The sequence below is a fragment of the Symphalangus syndactylus genome, chromosome 6 (genome assembly GCF_028878055.3).
Source record: "Symphalangus syndactylus isolate Jambi chromosome 6, NHGRI_mSymSyn1-v2.1_pri, whole genome shotgun sequence".
Classification (NCBI taxonomy): Eukaryota; Metazoa; Chordata; class Mammalia; order Primates; family Hylobatidae; genus Symphalangus; species Symphalangus syndactylus.
In genome coordinates, this window is record NC_072428.2 from 10,103,191 (window position 1) to 10,129,625 (window position 26,435).

The 26,435-nt window shown below is 46.3% G+C and overlaps 1 protein-coding gene across 50 annotated transcripts in view; it reads right to left on the reverse strand.

Moving 5' to 3' along the window:
• Positions 1 to 425: 425 nt before the first annotated feature.
• The window catches only part of ATG13 (autophagy related 13), a 61,657-nt gene continuing 35,647 nt past the window's right edge, over positions 426 to 26,435 (reverse strand). For 17 of the 50 annotated variants that reach the window (XM_055281766.2, XM_055281763.2, XM_055281764.2 and 14 more), the window contains 12 exons: positions 26,223 to 26,269; positions 25,084 to 25,224; positions 18,858 to 18,898; positions 17,956 to 18,052; positions 17,525 to 17,623; positions 15,664 to 15,757; positions 9,666 to 9,802; positions 7,320 to 7,434; positions 6,640 to 6,717; positions 6,306 to 6,422; positions 5,684 to 5,812; positions 426 to 2,681 (listed from right to left, as the gene is read on the reverse strand). In XM_055281766.2, coding sequence (XP_055137741.1) covers positions 2,604 to 2,681; positions 5,684 to 5,812; positions 6,306 to 6,422; positions 6,640 to 6,717; positions 7,320 to 7,434; positions 9,666 to 9,802; positions 15,664 to 15,757; positions 17,525 to 17,623; positions 17,956 to 18,052; positions 18,858 to 18,898; positions 25,084 to 25,224; positions 26,223 to 26,269 — 1,173 coding nt within the window. In that variant the 3' untranslated portion in view covers positions 426 to 2,603. Of the gene's footprint in view, positions 2,682 to 5,683; positions 5,813 to 6,305; positions 6,423 to 6,639; positions 6,718 to 7,319; positions 7,435 to 9,665; positions 9,803 to 10,219; positions 10,331 to 11,080; positions 11,180 to 15,663; positions 15,758 to 17,524; positions 17,624 to 17,955; positions 18,053 to 18,857; positions 18,899 to 25,083; positions 25,225 to 26,222; positions 26,270 to 26,435 lie in introns of all 50 variants that reach the window. The other 33 variants (XM_055281749.2, XM_055281744.2, XM_055281748.2 and 30 more) reach the window with 6 other exon arrangements.

Here is a 26,435-nt window from a genome sequence, read left to right on the forward strand (position 1 = left end):
TCTGCTTGTGCAGCCACAAATCCCCCAGATGGCTTGGGGAGCCCTGCACTCCCTGCCTCGCACTGTTGTTTTTCCCTCCAGGGTGAGTTGTTATGTAAGAGCAATAAAGAGCTGGTAACGGTGGCCTACATTTTATGGAGATTTTACTATGGGTGTATTTTAAATGCATTCTCCAACTGAATATTCAAATTCAAGCCCCTGACAGGGGACCAGGGAAAGAGAAATACTAAGTTTCCTGACCCAGGAAACCCCAGCGTGTACAGCCCCTAAGTGGCCACACCTGACTCAAAACAGGCTTGCCCAGACACTGAGGTCTTTCTGTGCTTCACATCGCACCACTCTCCCCTTTCCCAGACCTGCACTGCGGCGGGGGTGGGGAAGAAGGGGTTACAAAGTCTTCAGACAACCTTCAGGACAGGAGGCTATGAAGTACAGAAAAAAATTTATTGGAAATCTCTTGCACACATTTTGAAGTGTAGCTCAGTATTTCCAAACAAAGTAGGTTGGAGAGGTTGGAGGAGGAGGAGGGACTGACACCGGGAGACAGACAGCTTGTCCCAGCCTGTCCCGGGGGTGCTGCAGGAGTCAGTCTAGGGCTCATTCCTTTTATGGTAGGTCTGAGGGGCAAGGGCCGGCCTTAACAGCTGCTTTACTTCTCCCAGGCTCAGCTCAAAGTCATGGCTGAGACTCTTCACAGATGGAGCCCTGGTGAAAGGCTGCTGCCACCTGTAGCGGCCAAAGATTGCTGCCTCAGACAATGGCTAGTAGGCCTTTCCATGCAAGGCCTTGGAAAGAGAGCAGTGGCTGAAATATGGGGGCATCAATAACTTACCAGGGGCCTTCCCCCTTCTCAAAGCTGGGGCCTTGGGGATAAACCTGGGCCTGGATTCAGCAAGCCACGCATGTGCTCTAGGCCAAAGTCAGGAGGGCCAGTTGGCTGCTGCTGCTGCTAACAGTTCTCTGTGGCAGCAGCAGCATGCAGAGCTCTGGTCCCCTCCAAAGCCTGCTCCAATCCTCAGAGGTCAACCTTGTATGTGGGAACAGTGTCACATGCAGTTTACTAACAAGCAGTTGAGAGCCACCTGCTCCACTGAAGCACAGCTGCCGCCACTGAGTGCCCCAGGCGGGCCAGGAGGAATGGAGTAGGCCTAGATCTCCTTGGCCAGGACTACCAGCGAGGCTGGGAAAGGACAGATGATAGGTGGGTGCGGCTAGGCACTTGACTTACTCAAGTAACAATACCTGAAGGGTTAAGTCAATCATACGCCCAGCTCTGATTTCTCAACCAGGAGCCAATCCAGCTGGTAAACCCCAGGGCAGTGTACAGACTCTGGGATTAGAGGGAGGTGGTGGCTAGGCCCAAGCAGGAGGAAAAGCTCCACAGGACAGCCCCAGGGATCAGAACAAGTACCCAGGCAGTCAGGGGACACACACCACATCCCCTAACCACTACATGTGGCCATCACATTTAGCACCCAGGACTTCCTGGGCTGCCAGAATGGAGTCAGTCACTCTGCAGAAGCTGTGGGAGATGTAAGGCTCTCACCAGGAATATGCAGCTGTCCAAGGTAAAGCCTTTAGTCAGTTCCAGTGCAGCCACGCTGGGAGGTGACTTTGCCCCCGGCCAGCCCTCTTCTTGGATCTCGCTGTATGGTGGGAAGATCCTTGCAGCAGCAGCCCGGATTCTCAATAACCTCCAGAGGAGGAGGTCTCAGTCCCAGGAAGAGCTCTCCACCTTCTCCAAGTGAAAAACAACTCACCTCAAACATATTTTCTCTATAAAATATCTGGTTTCTCTGAAAGTAATAAATATTTACCATGTTCTATAACCAAGGAGCAGCAACGGGGGGACAAGAGGAAGAGAACTTTGCTGTGACTCCAAGTGACAAAATCCTAGAGATTCAGGGTTCCATTTTTATTTCCCATGGAGCTGAGGACCTGAGCATGGGCAGCCACCAGGGCTGCTCAGACCCTCCCGACCTTCAGGGGTGGGAGTGGCTGGTTTTGGAGTTCTGATCTTGGGCAGGCAGGCCTGTCATATTGCCAGAAATACAGGCATAGGGGTAAGAGAGGGAGGAAGAGCAGAAGATAGCAGGAAGTAAAGGGGACAATGAAGAGAGCTAAAGGACTCCCTCCTTCTTCCTCCTGGCACTGTCTCCTTCCTCTTTCTGCCTCCACACCAATCTCTTGGCCACCAGCTGGAATGTCAAATAGTGGATGGTGACAGCAGGCAGGGAAGGGGCCAGCTGCAAGACAGGCCCAGGCAGGAGGCTGGCAGCAGGAGGAACAGGATGACACCCTTGGGAAGCAGTTGGTGATGGGCAGGGCACAAAGATGGCCCTGCTGAGGGCTTTTTCATAGGAAGGGTCTTCCCATCTCCAAGGCCAGCACGTGAGTCTTCTCCAACTGGGCACTGGGCTTGACTGCCGCCACGGAGTCTCCAGGAGGTCCAAGAGTAGGGACTTCTGGGTCCCCATGGGAGAAGCCAGCCTCCCTTCCACCTGGCTCAGAGCAGGATGAGGGGTGGGAGCAGCTGATGCATGGGAGGCTGCCTGTCGCCTGGGGCCACAAAAAGGGGGTGCTGCTGGGACTTGAGGATACTTTTACTGCAGGGTTTCCACAAAGGCATCAAACTCGCGGACATTCTTCTCATGCACAGCCAGCTTCTCTGGTAATGAGTCCTGTACCAGAAAGAGAGCGAAGAGTCATTTATTCAGGCAGGGCCTTGAAGAGGCAGCCAGCCCAGTCCCCAAGAGGAGAGGGAGCAAGCAAGACAAAGCTCAGCCCTAGCTGGGCCGAGCAAGTGGGAGAACGCGGGGCAGCTGCGTAGGCACAAGGTAGGGAGGGGTATATGCATCAGGGCTTTGCGGGGACTGGAGGGTTAATGGGATGGCCTTGGGAGTCCAAGTGGGCCGCACACTTAACAAAAGAGAAAAGGACCACAAGAGCAAGATGATTCAGAAATTAAACATGAAATATCCCTGGCACAGATCTGACTGACACTAGAATAAAACGCCAAGTGTACAGCTCTATAAATTAAACGGTTTACAAAAGATTTCTTCACACCCTTTGCTGGGCATCAGGACCCCCTGGGGGTAACGTGAACCAGGCGGCCCCGCTATACTACTGAGATTCTGACACAGCAGCAGCTCTGTGGTAAGGCTTAGGAACCTGTATTTTTAAAATTTTTTTGAGACAGAGTCTCACTCTGTCACCCAGGCTGGAGTGCTGTGGCGCGATCTCAACTCACTGCAACCTCCGCCTCCCGAGTTCAAGCAATTCTCTGCCTCAGCCTCCCGAGTAGCTGGGATTACAGGCGCCCGCCACCACGCCCAGCTAATTTTTTGTATTTTTAGTAGAGACAGGGTTTCACCATGTTGGTCAGGCTGGTCTTGAACTCCTGATGTTGTGATCCACCCGCCTCGGCCTCCCAAAGTGCTGGGATTACAGGCATGAGCCACTGCACCCGGCCAGAATCTGTTATCTTTATACCAGCTGAGGAAGGGGTGAGTTAGAGGTTGAGAAAGAATGGTAAAGATAGAAGCAGAGGAAAACAGAACTGTGAGAAGTTTAACTGTCCTAGAGTATCAACTATTAATAAAAATGTGTCTCTACTGATGACTAAATGAACAGAAGCTGCATCTGCAGAGTTTCACCATCACAATTTCCCGAGAGTAGGGGTTTAAACACGACCACAGGGGAGTGTGGAGAGTCTCTTGCCTCAGAGTTTTTAATGTGGCCTGGAGACACCAACAGCTGAGGGTGGTTTGGGTGCAGCTTCCTGAAAGGAGAGGGAGGCCTCAGAACTGGCTACGGCTGTGGCATCAGTTGAGAGAATTGGAGCCACACTTTCTTCCAAGTGCATGTTATGATAGGCAGGTGAGTTTAGTGGTTAAAAGGCTAAATTGAGGAGCCAGATTCTCTAAGATCAAACAAAACTTTGTTTTGCCTGGGTCTGTGTTACCATGAGCAAGCTAATCATTGTTGGTTTTCTCATCTGTAAACTGGGATGAGAAAACTTACTTCTTAGGGCTGTTGAAGATTCATGTAAAACACTTAGAAAAATGCCTGGCACTCAAAAAGCCTTGATTTTTATTTATTTTTTTGAGACAGGGTCTCACTCTGTCACCTAGGCCAGAGGCAGTGGTGCAAACATGGCTCACCCCAGCATTGACTTCCCCAGCTCAAGCAATCCTGCCTCCACCTCCCAGGGCAGCTGGAACTACAGACGCATGCCACCACGCCCAGCTAACTTTTACTTTTTGTAGAGACAGGGTTTCACCATGTTGCTCAGGCTGGTCTTAAACTCCTGAGTTCATGTGAAGGCCCCCTCAGCTTCCTGAAGTGCTGAGATTACAGGTGTGAGCCACTGTGCCCAGCCCAAAAGGCCTTGGTAATAATAATTACTAGTTTTTTTTTGTTGTTGTTGTTGTTGTTTTGAGATGGAGTCTCACTCTGTCACCTGGGTTGGAGTGCAGTGGTGCAATCTTGGCTCACTGCAACCCCCACCTCCCGAGTTCAAGTGATTCTCCTGCCTCTGCCTCCCAAGTGGCTGGGATTACAGGTGCCCGCCACCATGCCTGGCTAATTTTTGTATTTTTAGTAGAGACGGGGTTTCACCATGTTGGCCAGGCTGGTCTCGAACTCCTGCTTGTGATCTGCCTGCCTTGGCCTTCCAAAGTGCTGGGATTACAGGCGTAAGCCACTGCACCTGGCTATTACTGTATTGTTATTACTGGGCATGCTTTTCTCCTTAAAGCAAATCCAGGGCAGCTACCATAGGATCTTAATGTCTATTTAGGAGGTGATCATTCCACCTCAAAGAGGGACATCTCCTGGCATGGGGCACCCAAAGTTTGTGGCTTGTGCAGGGCACTCTTCTGCCCCTCAGAGGCAGGAAGAGGAAATGCCCTAAGCAGAGATGGGGTCATTATGATCAGTATCAGGACATCTGGTCAAGTGTGAGAACTGCTAGATGACGGAGTGAGCTGAGGAAAGTGCAAGAACACAGACACTCAGGGCCTCACAATCTCCTCTGCCCAGTGCCACTGGCATCTGCCTGGAAAGCTAAATAGCTAATGCAACGGCTGTCAGAGCAACTTGGCCTAGTGGCATCTGCAAGGAGAAGACGTCAGGCACAGAACAACAAGAGCATGTAAGTAATGCTGAGAATGTGCAGAGAAAGAAGGAACCAAGCTCAAGCAAATTCCAGATAATGACTGCCAGGCACAATGCCAATCTCAAGTGTGATCAAAAGATAATGGTCTAATTATGTCTCTTTTTTTTTTTTTTTTTTTTGAGACGGAGTCTTGCTCTGTCACCCAGGCTGGAGTGCGGTGGCTCAATCTCGGCTCACTGCAAGCTCCGCCTCCCGGGTTCACGCCATTCTCCTGCCTCAGCCTCTCCGAGTAGCTGGGACTACAGGCGCCCGCCATCACGCCCGGCTAATTTTTTTGTATTTTTAGTAGAGACGGGGTTTCACCGTGGTCTCGATCTCCTGACCTCGGGATCCGCCCGCCTCGGCCTCCCAAAGTGCTGGGATTACAAGCGTGAGCCACTGCGCCCGGCTAATTGTCTCTTTCCTATCACAGGGAAGGTAGAAGGTAGTAGGCCTCCTAGGCCTGTGGCAAAGGAATGACCATCAAATAAGGATGCACTGTGGTAGAGGAAGACGTTTCCATACCAAGTCTTCAGCCATGGACTGTGCTCCAATATCTATGGAGAGGCTGCTCAGCTGAGGTGGGTTCTGAAACTCCCGATAGAAGGTCCCCAGGTCCATCGGAAGAATGTCATCTTTAGAAAAAGCTGGTTTCTTCAAAAACAAGACAGACTCAGTTTAGCTTGCCTTGAACCACAAAGGAGATAAGCTATGAACAGGTCTTTCCTTCTAGCAATTATCAAAAGATTCTTCCGGGCTTATCTTAGGAAGAGAAATCTTTAACACTTTTCTCTTCCAGACTGTTCACTTCTAATGCTGGTGATAATATTCCTCTCTACTAGTTAAGTTTATGTCCCCTCCTTCAAACTCCTTGCCTAGGCATGAATAGGACCTAAGTGGGTATCAGTGGAAAATCTCCATTTAGAGCTGAATTTCATTATGAATTTTAACCAAAGGCATGACACAAAATGCCTTGTTGTTTATCAGCCTCCAAAATGTCTCCCCAGACCAGGCTCCACCTGTCCATCCCTTCTGTGTATACCAGCGCATCTGATCCCTATGAAGGAAATCTGGATCAAGTGCAGTAGATGCTTCTAGGTCTAGTTCCCCGGGACAGCAAAGGTCAAGGAAGGTGATGGCGACTTACAAAGTCTATCATAACAAAGTCATCATGGGTATTGCCACTGCTGCCCCCGCTGGAGCCATCTGAGTGCAGGCTGCCCTGGAGAGGAGATTCAGTCTCTGGGGAGTCTGGAGGATTCACCTGTTTCATAGCAAGGCAGGGTTAGGGCTGATGCTGTGACCCAGATTCAAGTTACTGTAAACAATCTGAAAATTCTGGGAAGAACTTAATGCTGGCTACAAACCCATAAGCCGAGGGGCCATGGTTTATAGTCTGTGGGGGATTACTGACTCTGGCCCAGGAAGAACAATGACTACCGCATCATCTACCAGGAACTCGTAGTCAACGGTGGGCTCACCATTGGATCGGTATCCTCCAGCTCCAAATTCTTGGGAGCAAACATGGCAAAGGGTATATCCAAACTCGTCAGAGTCACCTGAAGAGACACAGGAGAAAAGCATTCATGCCTGCCCCTCCTGTAGTGGTCATGCTTCCTTCCAGGCTGCCAGAAGCCTAGAGGTCCAGCAAGTTTGCACGGCTATGCTGACCATGCTGCCCCTCAGGCTCCTGCTTGTTAGAGGCTCTCCAAGCTCGCTCACCTCCCTGTCCCCCATCACATACACCCACAGCATAAACAAGGGTTGGGGTCTTGAGGACCCTGGGAATTCAGCTTTGGAAGCCTGATCCACAGTAATGCAGTAATAATGTGCTTCACTGGCCCCGCTGAGGAGGAACCTCCTAGTTCCATTCAAATAAGGCCGAGGCAATGATACAGTGTAGTGTTTTTGTACTAAATGGTATCTAGGTCTAGTCTCCTTTTCTTGTAGGAGGCTTTCAAAGGTTACAGAACAATAGCTCTTAGCTTATTCTGGAGGGCGGCACAGGTTATTAATCCTCTTCACAGAAAAATTTACACACATACAGTTTTGCCAGTTCAGTAGTTTCACACATATCAATCCTCAGGTTAAGAAAACTGCCTGTGGGGCCTCACTCCAAGAACTCACACATTCTCACAGGTGGCAGTGGCAGAAAAATCACCTGGTTAATGGGTTTGTTGACAAAAGCCCCCACTTTTCGGACAAAGATGGTCTCCAAGACATCGTGAGGGGAGGCCCGTCCCTCGCTGCTGTTTGATACGGTTTCCGTATCTTCACTGGAGAAGAAAGGTTAAGTTAGTACTCATTCTCAAACCACAGCAGGGCGACTTAGTTCTCTATAAATACACCATCTGGTGGGGCTGTGGCCTAGGGCAGGAGTTGGCCCCCACTGGCCCATCAATGGGAGACGGCATTACGTGGTCCCGCTGATGCCACTATTGCCCTGCCTTTTGAGTTGATTGCAGAGGGCTGCACTTCCTGGAACTACTAAAATTTCTATCTTTTCTTCTTCTTTAGTTCCAAATTTGATCTCTTCACCCTTGACAAATTGCCTGGGCTAAGGTTCTCTGGGCTCCCTGCCATGTTTCCTCCCCTCTCCTCGCCCCCAATCATCCCTCCCTCAACTAAAGGTCTGTGAATGACACATTTAATTTGGCTGTTCCCACTCCCTCCTTCCCCAGCCTTTCAGACTGAAGCTGAGTCCTGCACAGGGGGCCCTAAGCAGCAGCAGTGGGGGCCCATGGCTGTAGCTGCCAAACCAGCAGTCACAGCCCTGCAAGCAGCAAGGGTTAGGAAAAGCCCTCTGGCCAAAAACAGGGGTTCAAGGTGGGCAGGAGGATTGTGCAGTCAAGTGGCCCCTGGACTCCAGCCAGCAGGGAGGACCTGTACTGTGCAAAGGCTTTTGGGCTCTTATGACCTCCATTTAAGAATTCCCACACAGGGGCCTCTGTCTTTAGCTACTCCTGGACATGTCCCAAGAGTCAAGGCTCAGAAAACGAGAGTGTAAAATGCCTTTAATCATCTGACAGAGGGAGAAAAGGGAGAGGATGGAAGTTTGAGAAGCCAGGAATGACACAAATTATTTTTCCTGATGGATGGCACACACACAAAAAAACCTTCCTAAACGACTTCCTTCCCACTTTACCATGGGAATGGGAAAAAAAAAAAATCAGGAATTTCTATCAGGAGAAAGTTCATTTAGAATGTGAGGGGGCAAAGTAATCTCATTATCTCTGGGGCCTTCAAAATCAAGGGGGGGTAGGGCAGGTCAAAACAGCCCATGGCTCCCCAGGGAGAGTGAAAGCATCGTGGAAAGAAGGGGTGGGGCTCTGAAGTCAGAGAATCTGCTCGCCCTCGTGCCCTGTGAGCTAATTGAGCTCAGGCCAATCACTTAACCCTTCTGAAGGTTTCTCATCTTTAAATAAGCAGGTAACAGTGGTGACTTCTGCAGGGTGGAAATATGAGAACGTTCACTTCCTATCTAATGTCTTTAGGATTTGAGTTTTACAGAATGCATCACTTCGGTAATCAGAAAAGACAAAGATTTACATTTTTTTAAATGAGGAAAACAGTTGTTCCAAGGGCTCTCCATGAGGCTCTGACACAGCAGAAAAAGATCAATCCCAACTACAACACAGACATACCATGGCCCAGACTTCAGGGCTATGGCCAACACCCTGTTCTGGTCCTTGGGAAACACTAAGGACTGACTCCAAGGATATAAATCTTGGGGTAAGAGAAAAACATCTGACAACCCCTTTACTGGATAAGGGTGACAAGAACCCAGCTCCTGCTGTTTCCTGTTGGTACTGAAGTTCCAGGCTAGCTTCCTGACATCCCAGCAGATATATCAGATTCTTACCAGGGAACTTCAAGGAGTCCACACTTTCTTTTTCTCTTTCTTTTTTAAAAAAATATTTTTGAGGCTGTGCGTGGTGGCTCACGCCTGTAATCCCCACACTTTGGGAAGTCAAGGAGGGAGGATCACTGGAAGCCAGCAGTTCGAGACCAGCCTAGGTAATATGACGAGACCCCATCTGTACTAAAAATACAAAAATTAGCCAGGTGTGGTGGCACGCGCCCGTAATCCCAACTACTCAGGAAGCTGAGGCAGGAAAATCGCTTGAACTCAGGAGGTGGAGGTTGCAATGAGCCATGATTGCAACACTGCACTTCAGCCTAGGCAACAGAATAAGACTCTGTCTCAAAAAAAAAAAAAAAAAAAAAGGAAAAATAAATTTTTTTGAGAGACAGAGTCTCACTATATTGGCCAGGCTAATCTCAAAATCCTGGCCTCAAGCAATCCCCCCACCTCGGCCTCCCAAAGTGCTGGGATTATAGGTGTGAGCCACCACTCCCAGCTAGGAGTTCATGCTTTGGGCTCAAATGCCACGTCCCAGCCAATGCTGAAAGTTACTCTTTACTGATACTAAATAAGCACGTATGTCAGGGAGCCCAGGCCCCTGGCCAGCCTTACCAGAGAGACAGAGCCAAAATTTGAACTCACCTACTGGAGGGTGTGGCAGCACAGTGGGTTCCGTCAGAAGGGGTGCAGGTTGCCAGTCTCTCCTGGTCAGCCTGGGTACCATGGACAGGCTGGTTGGGAGCAAGAGGTACCCCACCTTCCTTCCCGGGAACCATCAGCTTTGGGGAAAAATGGAAAGAGACAGTAAATCATGGCATGCCAGGCAGGAGGGGAACCTCACATTCTAGCATGATGGTATCTGCTTTTGACTTCTCCATCATCAACGCTGCCACCAAGTGGGCAGCAATCCCTGGATCTTTATCCTCTCTGAAACTCAGTTAATGGAAGAAATGCATGGTAATGACTACAGAGGAAAAAGGTAAGGGAGAAAAATACTGGTAAAGTCTTCTTTCCTTTCTGAAGTCTAAGAGGCTCCTTCCTCTCAGAGTCACTTTTGGTCTCTGAAGTTACGAAAGAGCTTTGCTTCAGAATACAGCACTTAGAACATATCCCTCTGCCTTGAGAGAGCCCTCAATTGCCTCCGGGCAGGGGAGGCAGCACTGGAAACCCATGGTCCTCCCCATCTTTAAAGATACCTGGTGAGGGTGTGTAGCATTTAAGCCAGCAGCGAACACTACTGGATAAGCCAGGTCAGCTGATCCAACGCCCAGGGCAGCAGGCTGATAGGAAAGGCGAGAGCTTGAGAGCTAAGCAAGAGAAAAACAAAGAGAAGAGGAAAGGCAAGGAAAAAATAGGCAATCCCAGAGCGTGACAAACAACAGGGCTCAGTAGAGAGATAAGGAATGGCTCCCGCCCACATGCCCACAGTGCAGGGGGCCTGACGTGATAAGGGTTAGGGACAGATGAGGCTGTTATTAGAGAAGAAAACACAGACTTGTTTGTACTGGGATTGGGATTCCAAGCTGTGCAGCTTCCCAAAGGCCTCAAATAAGTTCCTTCCTCCCCGTTTTCCCAGGGGCTGAGCTAACTGTTTCAGTGCTAAGCCCAGCAGATGTGTGGAGCACAAGCCTGGGCAGAACTGGTAGCCGAAGTCATCAGGTTCTCCAAAGTCATTCTATTCTCTCCTTTGTCCTGAGGCCCCTTTGACACAGAAAGTCCTCTTCTCTAATCACACCCTCCATCACCCCTGGGTATGGGAATGTTGCTATTTATATTGAAAAATGACAGAATACCAGTTGGGAGTTGTTTATTTAAAAATCTGATGTAAATAACTCCATGTATTTTTCACATCAATGGTAGGAGGAAGGGCAGATGAAAATTCCCTATTTTGGGCTGCTGGGCTGTGGCTGTGTCCTATTAAAATCTATTACCAAGCCTCAAAATAATCCCACAGAACACTTGGGACATTTAAATAACCATACCTTGTAATTTATTTACAATTTTTAAATAAAAGGATGCCATCTGATTATATCCCCTTCTTCCCATTATGGACTCACTTGATGGGAAAAGGCCAGTCCTGCCATGGGGACCCTCAGGGTGTCCGTCACCACAGGAGTAGGGGTCTGAAAATGTGCCTTTGTGACAGTAAACACACACTGTGCACAGACACACACAGAGACAGGAGAAACAAAAAAAAAAAAAGAAAGAAAAGGGACTTGAGAAAGAAGTGAAGAAACTGCAAGGGGCAGTAGCAAGAGAGGCCGGAACCGACACTGGAGTCAGGAGTGAAGCAGGGCAAGGGCATGGGGCTGTCTTTCTAAAGGGACAACTTGGAAGGTTCCTAGAGTGATGTTTATTTCAGGGCATTCCATGTATGCCTGTCTCCCTGATGAGCAGCTAGAAAACAAAGCTGAGGTGGGCTGGCTACAACTTGGCAAAACAGAGAAACTTGAGTCAACCATTAGTCTGTCTCTACTCAAAAAAGACAGGAAGTCAGACAGCAGCATCCAACAGAAGGGTCTGACTGCAGATGCAAGGTGTGCTGAAGATGAATAAGGATGTGGGGCTTGTAATGTTCAACTGAAAGCCTTTTTCAGGAAACCCAGAATCTGCAGGACAGTTTCAAACAGCTGAAGGGGTGGCTGGAACTTCAAGAAGCTCAGATGCACACTTCCTACTTCATTCCAGGGAAGACAAGTGGGTGTGCAGGGGTGTGTGTATGCGTTCTTACAGTCCCTGATGGCGTAGGTGAACCTGATGAAGTAAAAAGCTGGGGGCACATTGAAAACTCTTATGATTTCAAAGCTACTTAAGGGCATGATGATTATGGTCATGATGATTATTTTGGGTCTTGCTGTTCCATTTTTTTTTTTTTTGAGACGGAGTCTTGCTCTGTCGCCCAGGCTGGAGTGCAGCGGTGTAATCTTGGCTCACTGCAACGTCCACCTCCCGGGTTCACACCATTCTCCTGCCTCAGCCTCCTGAGTGGCTGAGACTACAGGTGCCTGCCACCACACCTCGCTAATTTTTTTGTATTTTTAGTAGAGACAGAGTTTCACCGTGTTAGCCAGGATGGTCTCTATCTCCTGACCTCGTGATCCGCCCCCCTCGGCCTCCCAAAGTGCTGGGATTACAGGTGTGAGCCACCGCGCCCGGCCTGTTCCGGTTTTAAACCTGACCGATTAGCTAATTAATGCTTAGAACTAGAGGCAGGACCTTAGGCCACACAGTAGGTTCATTTCTAGACTCAACTCTGTGCCCAAATGGCACAATGATCCTTATACTGTTGCCAAAACCAACAACATCACATTAACATGTATTTACTGGACTCCAGCAAAAGCTCCAATAGAAGTTGCTGAATTGAGTAATTATGCAAGTACATTATTAACAGGAATAATATTAACAGGAATGAGGAGAAATGATAGCAAATGACTGTCTCTCTACTGCCAAGAGAAATTAGCTTCCAAATTGAGTATTTTTGTACCAAATTGTACCAGCCTTGATCAGAGGTCCCCAGGGAGTAATGACAGGGCTCACTTATGGAGTGCAGACTGTTGATAAGAATTTGGTGTGATCTAGTTTTAAACTACGATAAGACACAATAAGGGACAGTTACCATTAAAAAGATAACCTCTAGTCACACAGGCATACAAACTTTGATGCAAACGCAAACACCAGGTGCAGAAACTACTAAACTTCCATTTACTTTTAGATTCAACTTTCCATTGTATCAGGGAAACAGACAACCTGTTTTGGTTAAGGCCCAGTCTCACCAACCCTCGTATCTCGCAAGTTACAACTTTATTATTTATGAATCTATTACTTGTAAAACAGAACTGCTTACTGAAATTTAAATTTGACATATCTTTTAGAACAGCTGGGATGAGCTTACAAAAATAAAAAGAAAAATATTCGACATATCTACAACTTAATTACCTAAAAACAACAACAACAAAAAACTCTGTTTCCATTAATGTGCACTAGGAAGAAAGTAGGTCTTTGTCTGCTTTTTTTGTCAATGCTACTCTGTGTCAGTAAGCATACAAGAAGCTCCCCTGACCAGATCACTGCTGACATTCATGCCTACATATGTTCATGAGAGCAGGGGAATGACAATTCTCAAACCCCCAAACTAAACTGTTTGGCAACTTTAGAACAAGAATCTCTTTCACCCAAAACAAACTAGGACAATAGAAACAATAGTGATCCATGGATTTTACAAGATCAATCACAGACATTAACTCCTGCTTTTGAAACAGATTTTATTTTTTTTCAGACAGGATCTCGCTCTGTCACCCAGGCTGGAGTGCAGTGGTGCGATCTCAGCTCACTACAACTTCAACCTCCCAGGCTCAGGTGATCTTCCCAGATCAGCCTTCCAAGTAGCTGCAACTACAGGTTTGTACCACCACACCTGCTAATTTTTTTATTTTTGGTAGAGACAGGGTTTCACCATGTTGCCCAGGCTGGTCTTGAACTCTTGGGCTCAGGTGATCCTCCCTCCTTGGCCTCCCGAAGGGCTGGGACTACAGGCATGAGCCACTGAGCCCTGCAGAACTATGCCTTTTTTTTTTTGAGACGGAGTCTCACTCTGTTGCCCAGGCTAGAGTGCAGTGGAGAAATCTTGGCTCACTGCAACCTCTGCCTCCAGGGTTCAAGCAATTCTCCTGCCTCGGCCTCCCGAGTAGCTGGGATTACAGGCACCCATCGCTAGGCCCAGCTAATTTTTTGTATTTTTTAGTAAAGAGGGGAGTTTCACCATGTTGGCCAGGCTGGTCTCAAACTCCTGACCTCAGGATTTGCCTGCCTTGGCCTCCCTAAGTGCTGGGATTACAGGCGTGAGCCACTGCGCCCAGCAGAACTATGACTTTAATCCAATATCTCCTCCAACAACCAAGGATGGAAAAAATTTTTTAATTTTTGGAATTACAAAAACAGTACTTGGGAGACTGAGGTGGGAGGATGGTTTGAGCCTGGGAGGCGGAGGCTGCAGTGAGCCAAGATTGCGCTACTGCACTCCAGCCTTGGCGACAGAGCCAGACCCTGTTTCAAAACAAAACAAAACAAAACAAAACACACAGAAGGGCTGGGTGTGGGGGCTCAAGCCTGTAATCCCAACACTTTGGGAGGCCAAGGCAGACAGATCACTTGAGTCCAGAAGTTCAAGACCAGCCTGGGCAACATGGCAAAACCCCATCTCTACAGAAAATTCAAAAAATTAGCTGAGCATGGTGGCATATGCCTGTAGTCCCAGATACTCCGGAGGTTTAGGTAGGAGGATCACCTGACCCTGGGAGGTCTAGGCTGCAGTGACCCAAGACTGTACCACTGCACTCCAGCCTGAGTAACAGAGTGAGACCCTGTTTCAAAAAAAAAAAAAAAAAAAAAAAAAGGCTGGGCGCAGTGGCTCACACTGTAATCCCAGCACTTTGGGAGGCCAAGGTGGGCGGATCATGAGGTCAGGAGATTGAGACCATCCTGGCTAACATGGTGAAACCCCATCTCTACTAAAAATACAAAAAATTAGCCAGGCGTGGTGGCGGGCGCCTGTAGTCCCAGCTACTCGGGAGGCTGAGGTAGGAGAATGGCATGAACCCAGGAGGCGGAGGTTGCAGTGAGTGGAGCTTGCAGTGAGCTGAAATCGTGCCACTGCATTCCAGCCTGGGCGACAGAGCGAGACTCTGTCTCAATAAAAAAAAAAAAAAAAAAAAAAGGGAAAAAGAAAAATGGAAAAAAAAAACCAACAACAACAGTAAATAAAAACACATGGACAGCTAATGAATTTGTCTGGTCCTCCAAATAAGAAGTTGAAACAGGAGAATCTGGGCTTATTTAAAGGCAAGTAAAACTGAGGTAGGTCTAGAAGAAACCAGCTAATGTGAAAGTCAAAGAGGAGAGCAATACTTAATGCAGGCAGAAGAGGAATCTGGAGGCAAGGAAGCTGAGGATGTGTGACTTGCGGTGGAAGGCAAGAAATGTGCCCGGCAATTCAGCCAGCTGCAAAAATGACTGTTTAGCCAAAGCAGCCTTGGCGCCACACACATTACACAACAAGACCACAGGGGTGCTTTCTCTGGGGAAGCTGACAACAGTGTTTGGAGACTGTGTTTTATGAAACTGGGTTTGCCACTGAAGACTGAAGTGGAAAAGTTAATGGTTAAAAATGTCTGGATAAGGAATACACACAAGCAGAAATCTGTGTCAACTATAAAGAAAAGCTGTACTACTGGTTTCTCCCTGTCATTTTATGCTAAATAATTTTTGGCTCTTTGGGGCCTCTTCCATTATGAGAAATGAAATTTACCACTCAATAGAGAAGTAGCTATGAAGTTAACAAGTGTAAGTTAGACAAAATCTCTGGTATCAGAATGCATTTGGAATTCTGTAACTGATGTTCTAGGGAATTTTAAGATGTCACCAGGAAGGTTAGGGCTAAATGTAATCCTGAAGGTTATGAATAATTACAGACTAGAAATACTATCTTCTGGACAAGAAGGCTCTCTCTTATCCCTCAAAGTAACCCCTTTGAAACAATCACCACCACTACCAAAAGGGATTGTAGCTAAATTTGGACACCATTTCATAAAGCCCATATATATACCAAATAACTACCACCACCCCAGAACCTGCTTCCCCCTACCTGGGATGGTGGGGAGGTGGAAAAAGAGGTGGTACACACTTCTTGAGAGTCTTCTACAGATGGGTATATTACTCCAGTGTCCTCACCAGCAGTTCTAAAGTGAAAAGAAAGAAATAATGAATTTTATGGTAGTGGCAGTCAATTTCAGAAAGGCTATAAAAGGTGATTAGATAGAGATGGGACCTGTGCTGAGTACTATTTCACACAGTTTGTACTGGCAAGAAAGGCATGTGAAGTCCTCAATAATTTCAAACATTCCAGAGAGTGGCATTCAGAGGTTTGACAATGTTTTGTTCTTGTTTTTCCATTTTTGAGACAAGGTCTCACTCTGTCACCCAGGCTAGAGTGCTGTGGCATGTCTCACTGCAGCCTTCCCAGGCTCAAGCAATCCTCCTGCTTCCTCCTGTAGCTGGGACTACAGGAACGTACCACCATGCTCAGCTAACTTAATTTTTTGTAGAGACTGGGATCTCCCTCTGTTGCCCAGGCTGGTCTTGAATTCCCAAGCTCAAGCAATCCTCCTGCCTCAGCCTCCCAAAGTGCTAGGATTACAGGTGTGAGCCACTGCGTCCAGCCTGTTTTGTTTTTTAAACCCAAACATCTTACCTGACCTATTATTTGAGAGAGGATTTTCTTTTCTTTTTTTCTAAATTGGTAGACTCACTCACACCTGTAATTCCAGCATTTCGGGAGGCCGAGGCAGGTGGATCATCTGAGGTCAGGAGCTCGAGACCAGCCTGACCAACATGGAGAAACCCCGGCTCTACTAAAAGTACAAAAATTAGCCGGGCGTGGTGTGCATGCCTGTAACCCCAGTTACTCAGGAGGCTCAGGCAGGAGAATTGTTTGAACCTGGGAGGTGAAGGTTGCGGTGAGCCAAGATCACGCCACTGCACTCCAGCCTGGACAACAAGAGTGAAAATCCGTCCCCCCCAAAAAAAAAAAAAAAATGGTAGAAACCGTGTTTCACCACGTTGCCTGGGCTGATCTCCAACTCCTGGGCTTGAGCAATCCACAGATCTCAGCTTCCCAAAGTGCCGGGATTATAGGTGTTAGCCACCATGCCTGGTCTGAGAGAGCATTTTCTTAAGCCAGGCCAGTAATGGAGCTCACATCTGGGTTTTTAAAGAATTATCAGTAGTAGAGACTCCGTGAAACAAGTATCTAAACCCTAAAGACAAGCCTATTCAATTTCACAAGTCAATCACATAAAGGTACTATCCTTCCTGATATACATCTATTCTAACCCCTGTTTTCTGAGTTCTAGACCTGGAGACATTTTATTCTGATAAGAAACTAACGTGCCAGATGATAACCTGAAAACCAATTAATTTGTCAAGGATATTCCACAAATTATTGCCACTCTTCTAAGGCTCTAAGTAACTTGTAACTGAGAAAAGTCTTTTTTTTTTTTTTGAGACGGAGTCTCACTCTGTAGCCCAGGCTGGAGTGCAGTGGCGCAATCTCGGCTCACTGCAACCTCTGCCTCCCAGGTTCAAGCAATTCTCCTGCCTCAGCCTCCTGAATAGCTGGGATTATAGGCACGTGCTGGCATGTCCAGCTAATTTTTTTATTTTCAGTAGAGATGGGGTTTCACCAAAAAAAGTCTTATCACTAACATCAAGATCCAAAATATCCCAAGAATTTTCTGAGACATCTGTATATACTAAGTCTTGGTGTATCTAAGAGGGAGCAGAAAGAAGGAAAACTGGCCCATTTGATTTCTCTCCATGTGGGGTCTCCATCAGTGGCCCCCTGCCCACTGGAGAGTGAGTGCTGAGAAAAGTGTTCTATGTGCTTGTGCAGGACGGATGCTTCTGCCCAGTTGCAGTTTGGGAGAGCACCTTTTCACATTCCTCACCTGTAACTGCAGGGGTGCATGGGAGAGGAGCTGGGATAGGGACGGTCCACAAAGTGATCAATAATAATCCCCATGATAGGTGGAGTCCTCTCAAATTGCCTGTAATACAATAAGCAGATTCCAGTATTTGTTAGAATGCCTTTCCAGCCCCCACATAGTCCTCAGAGGGCCCCTCACCTTACATCTGTTGGCAGGCACTACCAGAGCTTTAACTATCACAATCCCTAAATATAAACCACCAATCCTACGTTCTGGACAAATTGGCTCTGGGACACTCAAATTCTCCAATCTGGCAATTGTGCTCTCTCTTTATTCTTCTGAAGGTACTGCTTTCAGCAAAGCTGAATTGCAGGTTTAGTCTTGAAGTTTAGGAGAAAAAAAGCTTTAACATCTTTGGAAGGGTTCTTTTGGATTCCAGGGCTCTTCCTCACCTGGTAGACATGAATGCCAAGTTAATTCTGTAAGCACAAGAAAGAGTGATAGTGCCCACAGGGGTGCCCACTGTCCCAACACGAACTGTCTGGAAGCCTAGGAGAAGAGATACATTATTAGCTTTTTTTGCAGAGAATACTGACACTGCCCCCAGACTGTCTTTCCCTGAATTATTTGGCCTATTGTGTAATCCCTGGCATTATCCACTTAGCACGTTAAGTGCAGCAGCCTTAATTTTGTGTGTGTATGTGCGTGTATGTGTGTGTATATATAGGTTTCTTCCCTCTCAATGTATTCTATATTGAGCCAATATTGGCAGGGGAAATAGCACTCTATTTATAGATAAAGCTACCTTCAAAGAGATAAAATAACTGTTAGTCTTAAGGCCTGAGAAAGTTCTACTAACCAGCCCTGCAAAGGATACATCACATGCTAAAAAAGACAGTGAAGGAGCACTAGAATGTCACACAAACACTTCAGTTTAAGAAGTAACTGCCTTCCACCCAAGCTGCCACTCCACGGCTAAGTAAACAGCCAAGGCCTTACAAGTAACACTTTCAACAAAGCTTTCCTGATTTTCTTGGTTTCATTTCCAATTTCTCAAAATTCTTGGTGTTCATCAGAAACATTTAACATCCTCATTGTAGAAAATTAGGAAAATATACAGTTTTATAAAGAGTAAGAAAGAAGACTGAGTTCCTGGAACTTTGTGAAAAATTATTTGGTTACCCTGGCAGATCAGGCATAACCTGGACCACCTACCTGCATTCTCATCTTTTCTTTACTTGTATTATGCATATTAAGATGACAATCTACATATTATAACAAGTAGAAACGAAGCTCATCTCTGAAGTTAGGAGAGCTCTGAACACTATGAATGTTTTTCAACCTTGATACATACCTTCTCCTAAGCCACTCAGCTGAACTTCTCCAAAATATATCCTGTATGGAAGAAAAAAATAAGAAATGTTACCTGATTCTTTACGCCTAAGGGCCTCTATAGCCAAAACACCTAGAAACAAAATAAAACAAAGCCTTCCTTAATCATCTGCTCAAATACCTCTCCTGATGGAGCATTAGTAATTCCTACTACTTCAATTAAGCTACAGCTATGGAGATGTACACAGAGTGGGTTGGTTAAAAAATAAGGAAAATAAGGCCAGGCACAGTGGCTCATGCCTGTGATCCCAGCACTTTGGGAGGATCACTTGAGGCCAGGAGTTCAAGACCAGTCTGGGCAACATAGCAAGACCCTACATCGACAAAAAATAATTTTGCCGGGTGTGATGGTGCATGCCTGCAGCACCAGATAACTGGGAGGCTGAGGTGGGAGGATCACTTAAGCCCAGGAAGTCAACGCTGCAGTGAGCCAAGATTGCACCACTGCATTCCAGCCTGGGCAAAAGGATGAGACATTGTCTCAAAAAAAGAAATGAGGAAAATAATAATTAAGTGGAAACTGCTATGTAAGTTTCTTCTCTCTGCTACTAAAACATATTTTAAAATTATACCTACTGAGAAATAAAGAATATATAAATAAAAGTGGCCAACAGGTCTAAGATTGCTACTAGAAGGCACTGTTTTTTTTTTTTTTTTTTTTGAGACGGAGTCTTGCTCTGTCACCCAGGCTGGAGTGCAGTGGCATCATCTCGGCTCACTGTAACCTCCAGCCTCCTGGGTTCAAGCGATTCTCCTGCCTCAGCCTCCCAAGTAGTTGGGATTACAGACGCATGCCACCACGCCCAGCTACTGTTTTTTGTTTGTTTTGCTTTTTGAGACTGAGTCTCACTCTGTCGCCCTGGCTGGAGTGCAGTGGCGCGATCTCGGCTCACTGCAAGCTCCGCCTCCCAGGTTCATGCCATTCTCCTGCCTCAGCCTCCTGAGCAGCTGGACTACAGGTGCCCGGCACCACGCCCGGCTAATGTTTTGTATTTTTAGTAGAGACGGGGTTTCACCGTGTTAGCCAGGATGGTTTCGATCTCCTGATCTTGTGATCCACCGTCTCAGCCTCCCAAAGTGCTAGGATTACAGGCGTGAGACACCGCGCCCGGCCCTATTTTTTGTTTTTTTCTGAGATAGTGTCTTGCTCTGTTGCCCAAGCTGGAGTTCAATGGCACCATCTTGGCTCACTGCAACCTCCACCTCCTGGGCTCAAGCGATTCTTGTACCTCAGCCTCCCAAATAGCTGGCACTACAGGTATGTGCTGCCATGCCTGGCTAATTTTTGTATTTTTGGTAGAGACAGGGTTTCGCCATGTTGCCCAGGCTGGTCTTGAACTCCTGAGCTCAAGTGATATGCAGGCCGTAGCCTCCCAAAGTGCTGGGATTACAGGTGTGAGCCACCATGCCCAGCCTGTTTTTAGGGTTTTTTAAAAATAATTTTTTGGTAGAGACGGGGTCTAACTATTGCCCAGGCTGGTCGCAAACTCCTGGCCTCAACTGTTTTTTTTGAGACAGGGTCTCAGTGTGTTGCCCGTGCTGGAGTGCAGTGGTATGACCATGGCTCACTGCAGCCTCAACCTCCTGGGCTCAAGAGATCCTCTCACCTCAGCCTCCTAAGTAGCTGGGACTACAGGCATGTGCCACCACACCCAGCTAATTTTTTTTTATTTCTAGTATAGACAGGGTCTCAGTGTGTTGCCCAGGCTCGTATCGAACTCCTGAACTCAAGCGATCCTCCCACCTCAGCCTCCCAAAGTGCTGGGATTACAGGCGTGAGCCACTGCCCCGGTCCTGGCCTCAAATTATTCTCCCACTTCAGTCTCCCAAAGTGCTGGGATCACAGGCATGAGCCACCATACCTGACCAGAATGTACTAGAGTTTGATAAGTGGTCTTTAGTTGTGGGAAGCTCTCTTTTACATATATCTATATATATAAAATTTTTTAAATAGTAGTGATGAGGTCTTGCCATGTGACCCAGGCTGGTCTTAAACTCTGGGGCTCAAGCAATCCTCCCACCTCAGCCTCCCAAAGTGCTGGGATTACAGGTGTGAGCCAACTGTGCCTGGCCATGAAGAAATCTCTAAGTAGATGGCTTAATAAAGCAGAAAATCTTTTCCACCATGGAATAATTAACTAGGTAAGACTATTCTGAAAAAAAAATAAATAAATACAAACATAAACATAGTGGAACCTTCCTATGATTCTCCCTGGACAGGCCAGTCTATATTAGCAAAAAGTTTGAATTCAAAATACCTAAAATCTATTTTCATATTTTTCAAGTAATATTGTTAAAATTCAACACATACATGGGTTTATTCAATAAATACTAAGCTCCAACGATGTATGAAGAAGCTTCATGGTTAGATGTTCGGAATGAAATAACGATAAATCTGAATCCTAGGTCTTACAGACTAGTCTTGTATGAAAGAAAAGAAATGTAGCCGGACACAGTGGCTCACGCCTGTAATCCCAACACTCTGGGAGGCCGAGGTGGGCGGATCACTTGAGGTCAGGAGTTCAAGACCAGCCTGGCCAGCATGGTGAAACCCCGTCTCTAATAAAAATACAAAAATGGCCGGGCGCGGTGGCTCACGCTTGTAATCCCAGCACTTTGGGAGGCCGAGGCAGGCGGATCACGAGGTCAGGAGATCGAGACCACGGTGAAACCCCGTCTCTACTAAAAAAATACAAAAAAATTAGCCGGGCGTGGTGGTGGGCGCCTGTAGTCCCAGCTACGTGGAGAGGCTGAGGCAGGAGAATGGCGTGAACCCGGGAGGCGGAGCTTGCAGTGAGCCGAGACTGCACCACTGCACTCCAGCCTGGGTGACAGAGCAAGACTCCGTCTCAAAAAAAAAAAAAAAAATGAGCCAGGTGTGGTGGTGCATGCCTATAATCCCAGCTACTTGGAAGGCTGAGGCACGAGAATCACTTGAACCAAGGAGGAGGAGGTTGCAGTGAGCCAAAATCGTGCCATTGCACTCCAGCCTAGGTGACAGAGCAAGACTCCACCTCAAAAAAAAAAAAAAAGAAATGAAATGTATATAAATATCTGAAATACAAAGCACAAAAGTACTACAGATACGACAGACAAAAGATACTAAAAAGCAGGGATCAGCAAACCTTTCTGTAAAGGACCAAATGGTAAATATTTTAAGATTATGGGCCATATAGGCTATAACAAATACTCAGCTTTCTGTTGTATTGCAAAAGTAGCCATAGACAATATGTAAACAAAGGGGATGGCTGTGTCCTAAAAAAACTTTTATAAAAACAAGCAGATGGTCGGCTGACCATAGTTTAGTGACTCCTGCCATAAAGTAATATAGGAACAATGTTAATAAAGTGTTGGTAAAAGAGATCTTGCTAAGTAAATACCCTTTTTTTTTTTTTTTTGAGACGGAGTCTCGCTCTGTCGCCCAGGCTGGAGTGCAGTGGCGCAATCTCGGCTCACTGCAAGCTCCGCCTCCTGGGTTCACCATTCTCCTGCCTCAGCCTCTCCGAGTAGCTGGGACTACAGGCACCCGCCACCACGCCCAGCTAATTTTTTGTATTTTTAGTAGAGATGGGGTTTCACCGTGGTCTCGATCTCCTGACCTCGTGATCCGCCCGCCTCGGCCTCCCAAAGTGCTGGGATTACAAGCGTGAGCCACCACGCCCGGCGTAAATACCCTTTAAGGCCTTTAACAAAAAGCTGAGACTCAGGCAGTTCACTATTCATGTAAATACTGATACAGTGCTTAAAATTTGCTAAACTTTTTCTTGGTTATGTGTATTTTTTTGAGACAGAGTCTCGCTCTGTCACCCAGGCTGGAGTGCAGTGGTGTGATCATGGCTCACTGAAGCCTTGACCTTCTGGACCCAAGCAATCCTCCCTCGGCCTCCTGAGTAGCTGGGACTACAGAGGCGAACCACCACACCTGGCTAATTTTTTAAATTTTTAGTAGAGACAAGATATCACTATGTTGCCCAGGCTGGTCTCGAACTCCTGACCTCAGGTGATCCTCCTGCCTTGGCCTCCCAAAGTGCTGGGACTATAGGCGTGAGCCACTACACCTGGTCAAGACTATTCTTTAATGGTATCAGGCTGTTAACCTTCTAACGACAGTATAAAAAGCAGGTGGAAAAGCCAAGTCTACCTCTGAGATCATCCACCTCTCTAGATCTAAGCTACAGTTATTTGTATCCAAAAGCACTCCTAAATGATCAACATCCTGTGAGCAGTACGAGCTTGTTTGGGTTTTCCTGAGATACGGTATTGCCCTGTCACCCAGGCTGGAGTGCAGTGGTGTGATCTTGGTTCCCTGCAACCTCCGCCTCCTGGGTTCAAGTGATTCTCGTGCCTCAGCCTCGCGAGTAGCTGGGATTACAGGAGCGTGCCACCCTGCCCAGCTAATTTTTTGTATTTTTAGTAGAGACAGTGTTTCGCTATGTTGGTCAGGCTGGTCTCGAACTCCTATACTCAAGTGACCAACCGCCTCAGCCTCTCAAAGTGCTGGGATTACAGGCGTGCGTCCGGCCCCTGTGAGCAATAATGATTACTCCAGAGATACATGATAAAGGAACACTTTAAACACTGGTATGGAAAGAACTAGCAGTCCTAGGTAACTAAGCCGATGATTTTAGTAGCATGTCTTTCTAATATATCTCAATAAAAGTTGAGCAATTTTCAAATAAAACAACTCGAAACCAGAAGACTAGAGAGAAGACAGCAAAAATTTATTAAAGACCTAGAAAAATAGACATGGTTAGGCTTGCTAGGATATTGCTAAGAAAGTCTAAGGAAATGACAACTATTCTCAGGTACCAGATTATTTCAACAGAACTAGATAAGCCTCTCCTCCTTTGGTCCCTCTATCTTGCCATACTATTCGTCTAAAAATCAGCTCTATACGTTTAAGGCAAAGGCTTAAACCAATGGCTTATCACTAAATACAAAAGAAAGGCATCTTTGGTAGATTTGGGACCCCAGCATTCCAAGCTCTTCTCTCACACTTTGCCACACACCCTCTACTCCACCATTCTGGTTCATCTGACAATCTGAGCAGAGCTCTTACTCTGCCCTCCACTTCTGTGCCTTGCTAGCTGCTGAACTCTCCATCTGGAATAATTATTCTCCCTCACTTCTACCAGCCCAAATTCTCTTTCCCTAATAGGCCAGCTTGAATGCTATTTCCTCCATAAGACCTAAACTGTTTACCAACCAGAACAAATTTTATCTTTCTATATTCTCTCAGTACCTTTTTTTCCTGATTCTGGTTTGCAGTTTTCAAATCCTGCTTTTTAAAAATAATTATACATGTATCAAATTGTTTCCCTCACTACATTAAACCACCTCTAATGCTGGGCCTCTGTACAGTTCTTCAGTTCTCCTGGCACAATGCTTGCACTAAAAAGGCACTCAATAAATGTGCTGAGGTGAAATGCTCCAAGGAAAATACTCTGTTGACCAGTTCTTTATATCCACAGACAACTAATTAAAAACATAAACTGAGTTAACAGTTTGTTAGACAAAGTTTTAATTTAACCCTGGAATACAGAAAACTGTGGAATCTTCCCAGTATAGACTGTTTTTTAAAGTCTTGACTTCCAGGCCGGGAACCGTGGCTCACACCTGTAATCCCAGCACTTTGGGAGGCTGAGGCAGGCGGATCACAAGGTCAGGAGTTCGAGACCAGCCTGGCCAATATGGTGAAACCCTGTCTCTACTAAAAATACAAAAATTAGCTGGGCGTGGTGGCGGGTGCCTGTGGTCCCATCTACTCGGGAGGCTAAGGCAGGAGAATCACTTGAACCCGGGAGGCAGAGGCTGCAATGGGCCAAGATCGTGCCACTGCACTCTAGCCTGGGCGATGGAGCGAGACTCCATCTCTAAATAAATAAATAAATAAATAAATAAAACTCTTGACTTCCTTCCCTAGCTCTAAGATGTTTATCACTAGGACCTCAACATCCATTCCACAGGAATCATGATTGTGCATATAGAAAAGGATAATAAACCTGGTGGCTTTGGAAGGGTGAGGTTCATAAGGCAGGCTGGATAGTGATCATATGAAAGCGACAGCATCAATAATCCAACAAACCAACCAACTGTCCGAAACATCATCACAGAACATCTAAATGCCAGACAATGTGCAAAGTGAGGAGGTTGATGAGTGAATCAAGATGACCATCTATGCTGTTTACCTGTATAATATGACATATTCATGCCCTTGTTTTCTGGACAGCCTATAGGCTGGTGTCACCCTAGTTATAGCAAGAAGAGACTTCAGCAGCAATGACAGTCTGTTGTACACCGTGTAGGAAACTTTGATTTCTTTATCACACCTGCCAGGCACAAAGATACGGTCAGCATACTTCTATTTAGTGCTGGAGCTACACAAGACCAAATTTATTATTAAGACATGTTCTGAACTAACCAGAGAACTCTAACTACACCTTTATCAACAGATTATTGAGGTAAGCCAATGTTTTACTTTCTCATGTACTAGACACAGGCAAATGAGCACCAAAAGGCACCCAATATATTTTTTTCTAGCTTCAAGGTGGTAATTTTTTTTTTTTTTTTAGAAATAAAGCAGCACATCTGAAAACATATAAATAAATAAATACTGCAATTATATACACTGAAGGTGCAAACACGTACTATCCTATGAGCTGTCTATCTCGATAATCTAACAGAAGTCTGCAGAAAAGTCAGCTTGGCTCTAAAATTTTGGGCCATAACCTGGCAACTGCATTTATTCAATAAAGAAAATTAATGTCCATCACATATACTTATCACTAAGATTTTTCTTTTGATGTGTTGATATTTCCTCAATTTTCCTATATGCTCTTGTTGAAAATGAAGCTTCAGGCAGGAGGTAAGCTAATCTGCCTTGAAAGAAGAAAATGAGGAAAGGAAATAACATGCATTTCCAATCCATGACCCATAGTCTGTAAAAAGGAGCAGGGAAGGGGAATCTTTTTGGATGGCTGCCACACAGAAAACAGACAAAACAGAGTAGTCATATTACAAGAGCTCGCAAGGGATTGAATCAGAGAACTAGCTGTACTCTGGGAAAACAACAAAGCCTTTTCAGCTTTCTCTGCTGCTCCTTTCCCTGTAGTATCTGAGTCTCTCTGGACTGATGTTCCCTCTGAAGGTCATCTCTGTGTCTAGGCTGGAAGCCAAGGATGAAGCAAATTGTAGCAAAGACCTATTGGCTTTGTTAAGCGGTCAGAATGCCCTCCCTGACTCTGAAAACAAAGCCCTGCATTTCACATGATGTCACCTACTTAATCCTCAGCAACCACAACCAACGACCCTAAGACGCAGCACTTACTTTTCATTCATTTCAAGACACCATATTTCCAGCTCCATGGAATCTCCCTGTAGAAAGGACACATTTAAAATATTTGTTTGTTTAAAAAATTTTTAATTTCAAAGCATTACAGTCACTATAAAAATATTAGAAGGTATAGATAAGCAAAAAGAAAAAAATGGATATCAACTTATAATCGAACAAGCCTCTTCTCTAAATAAAAGGGCAATCAAT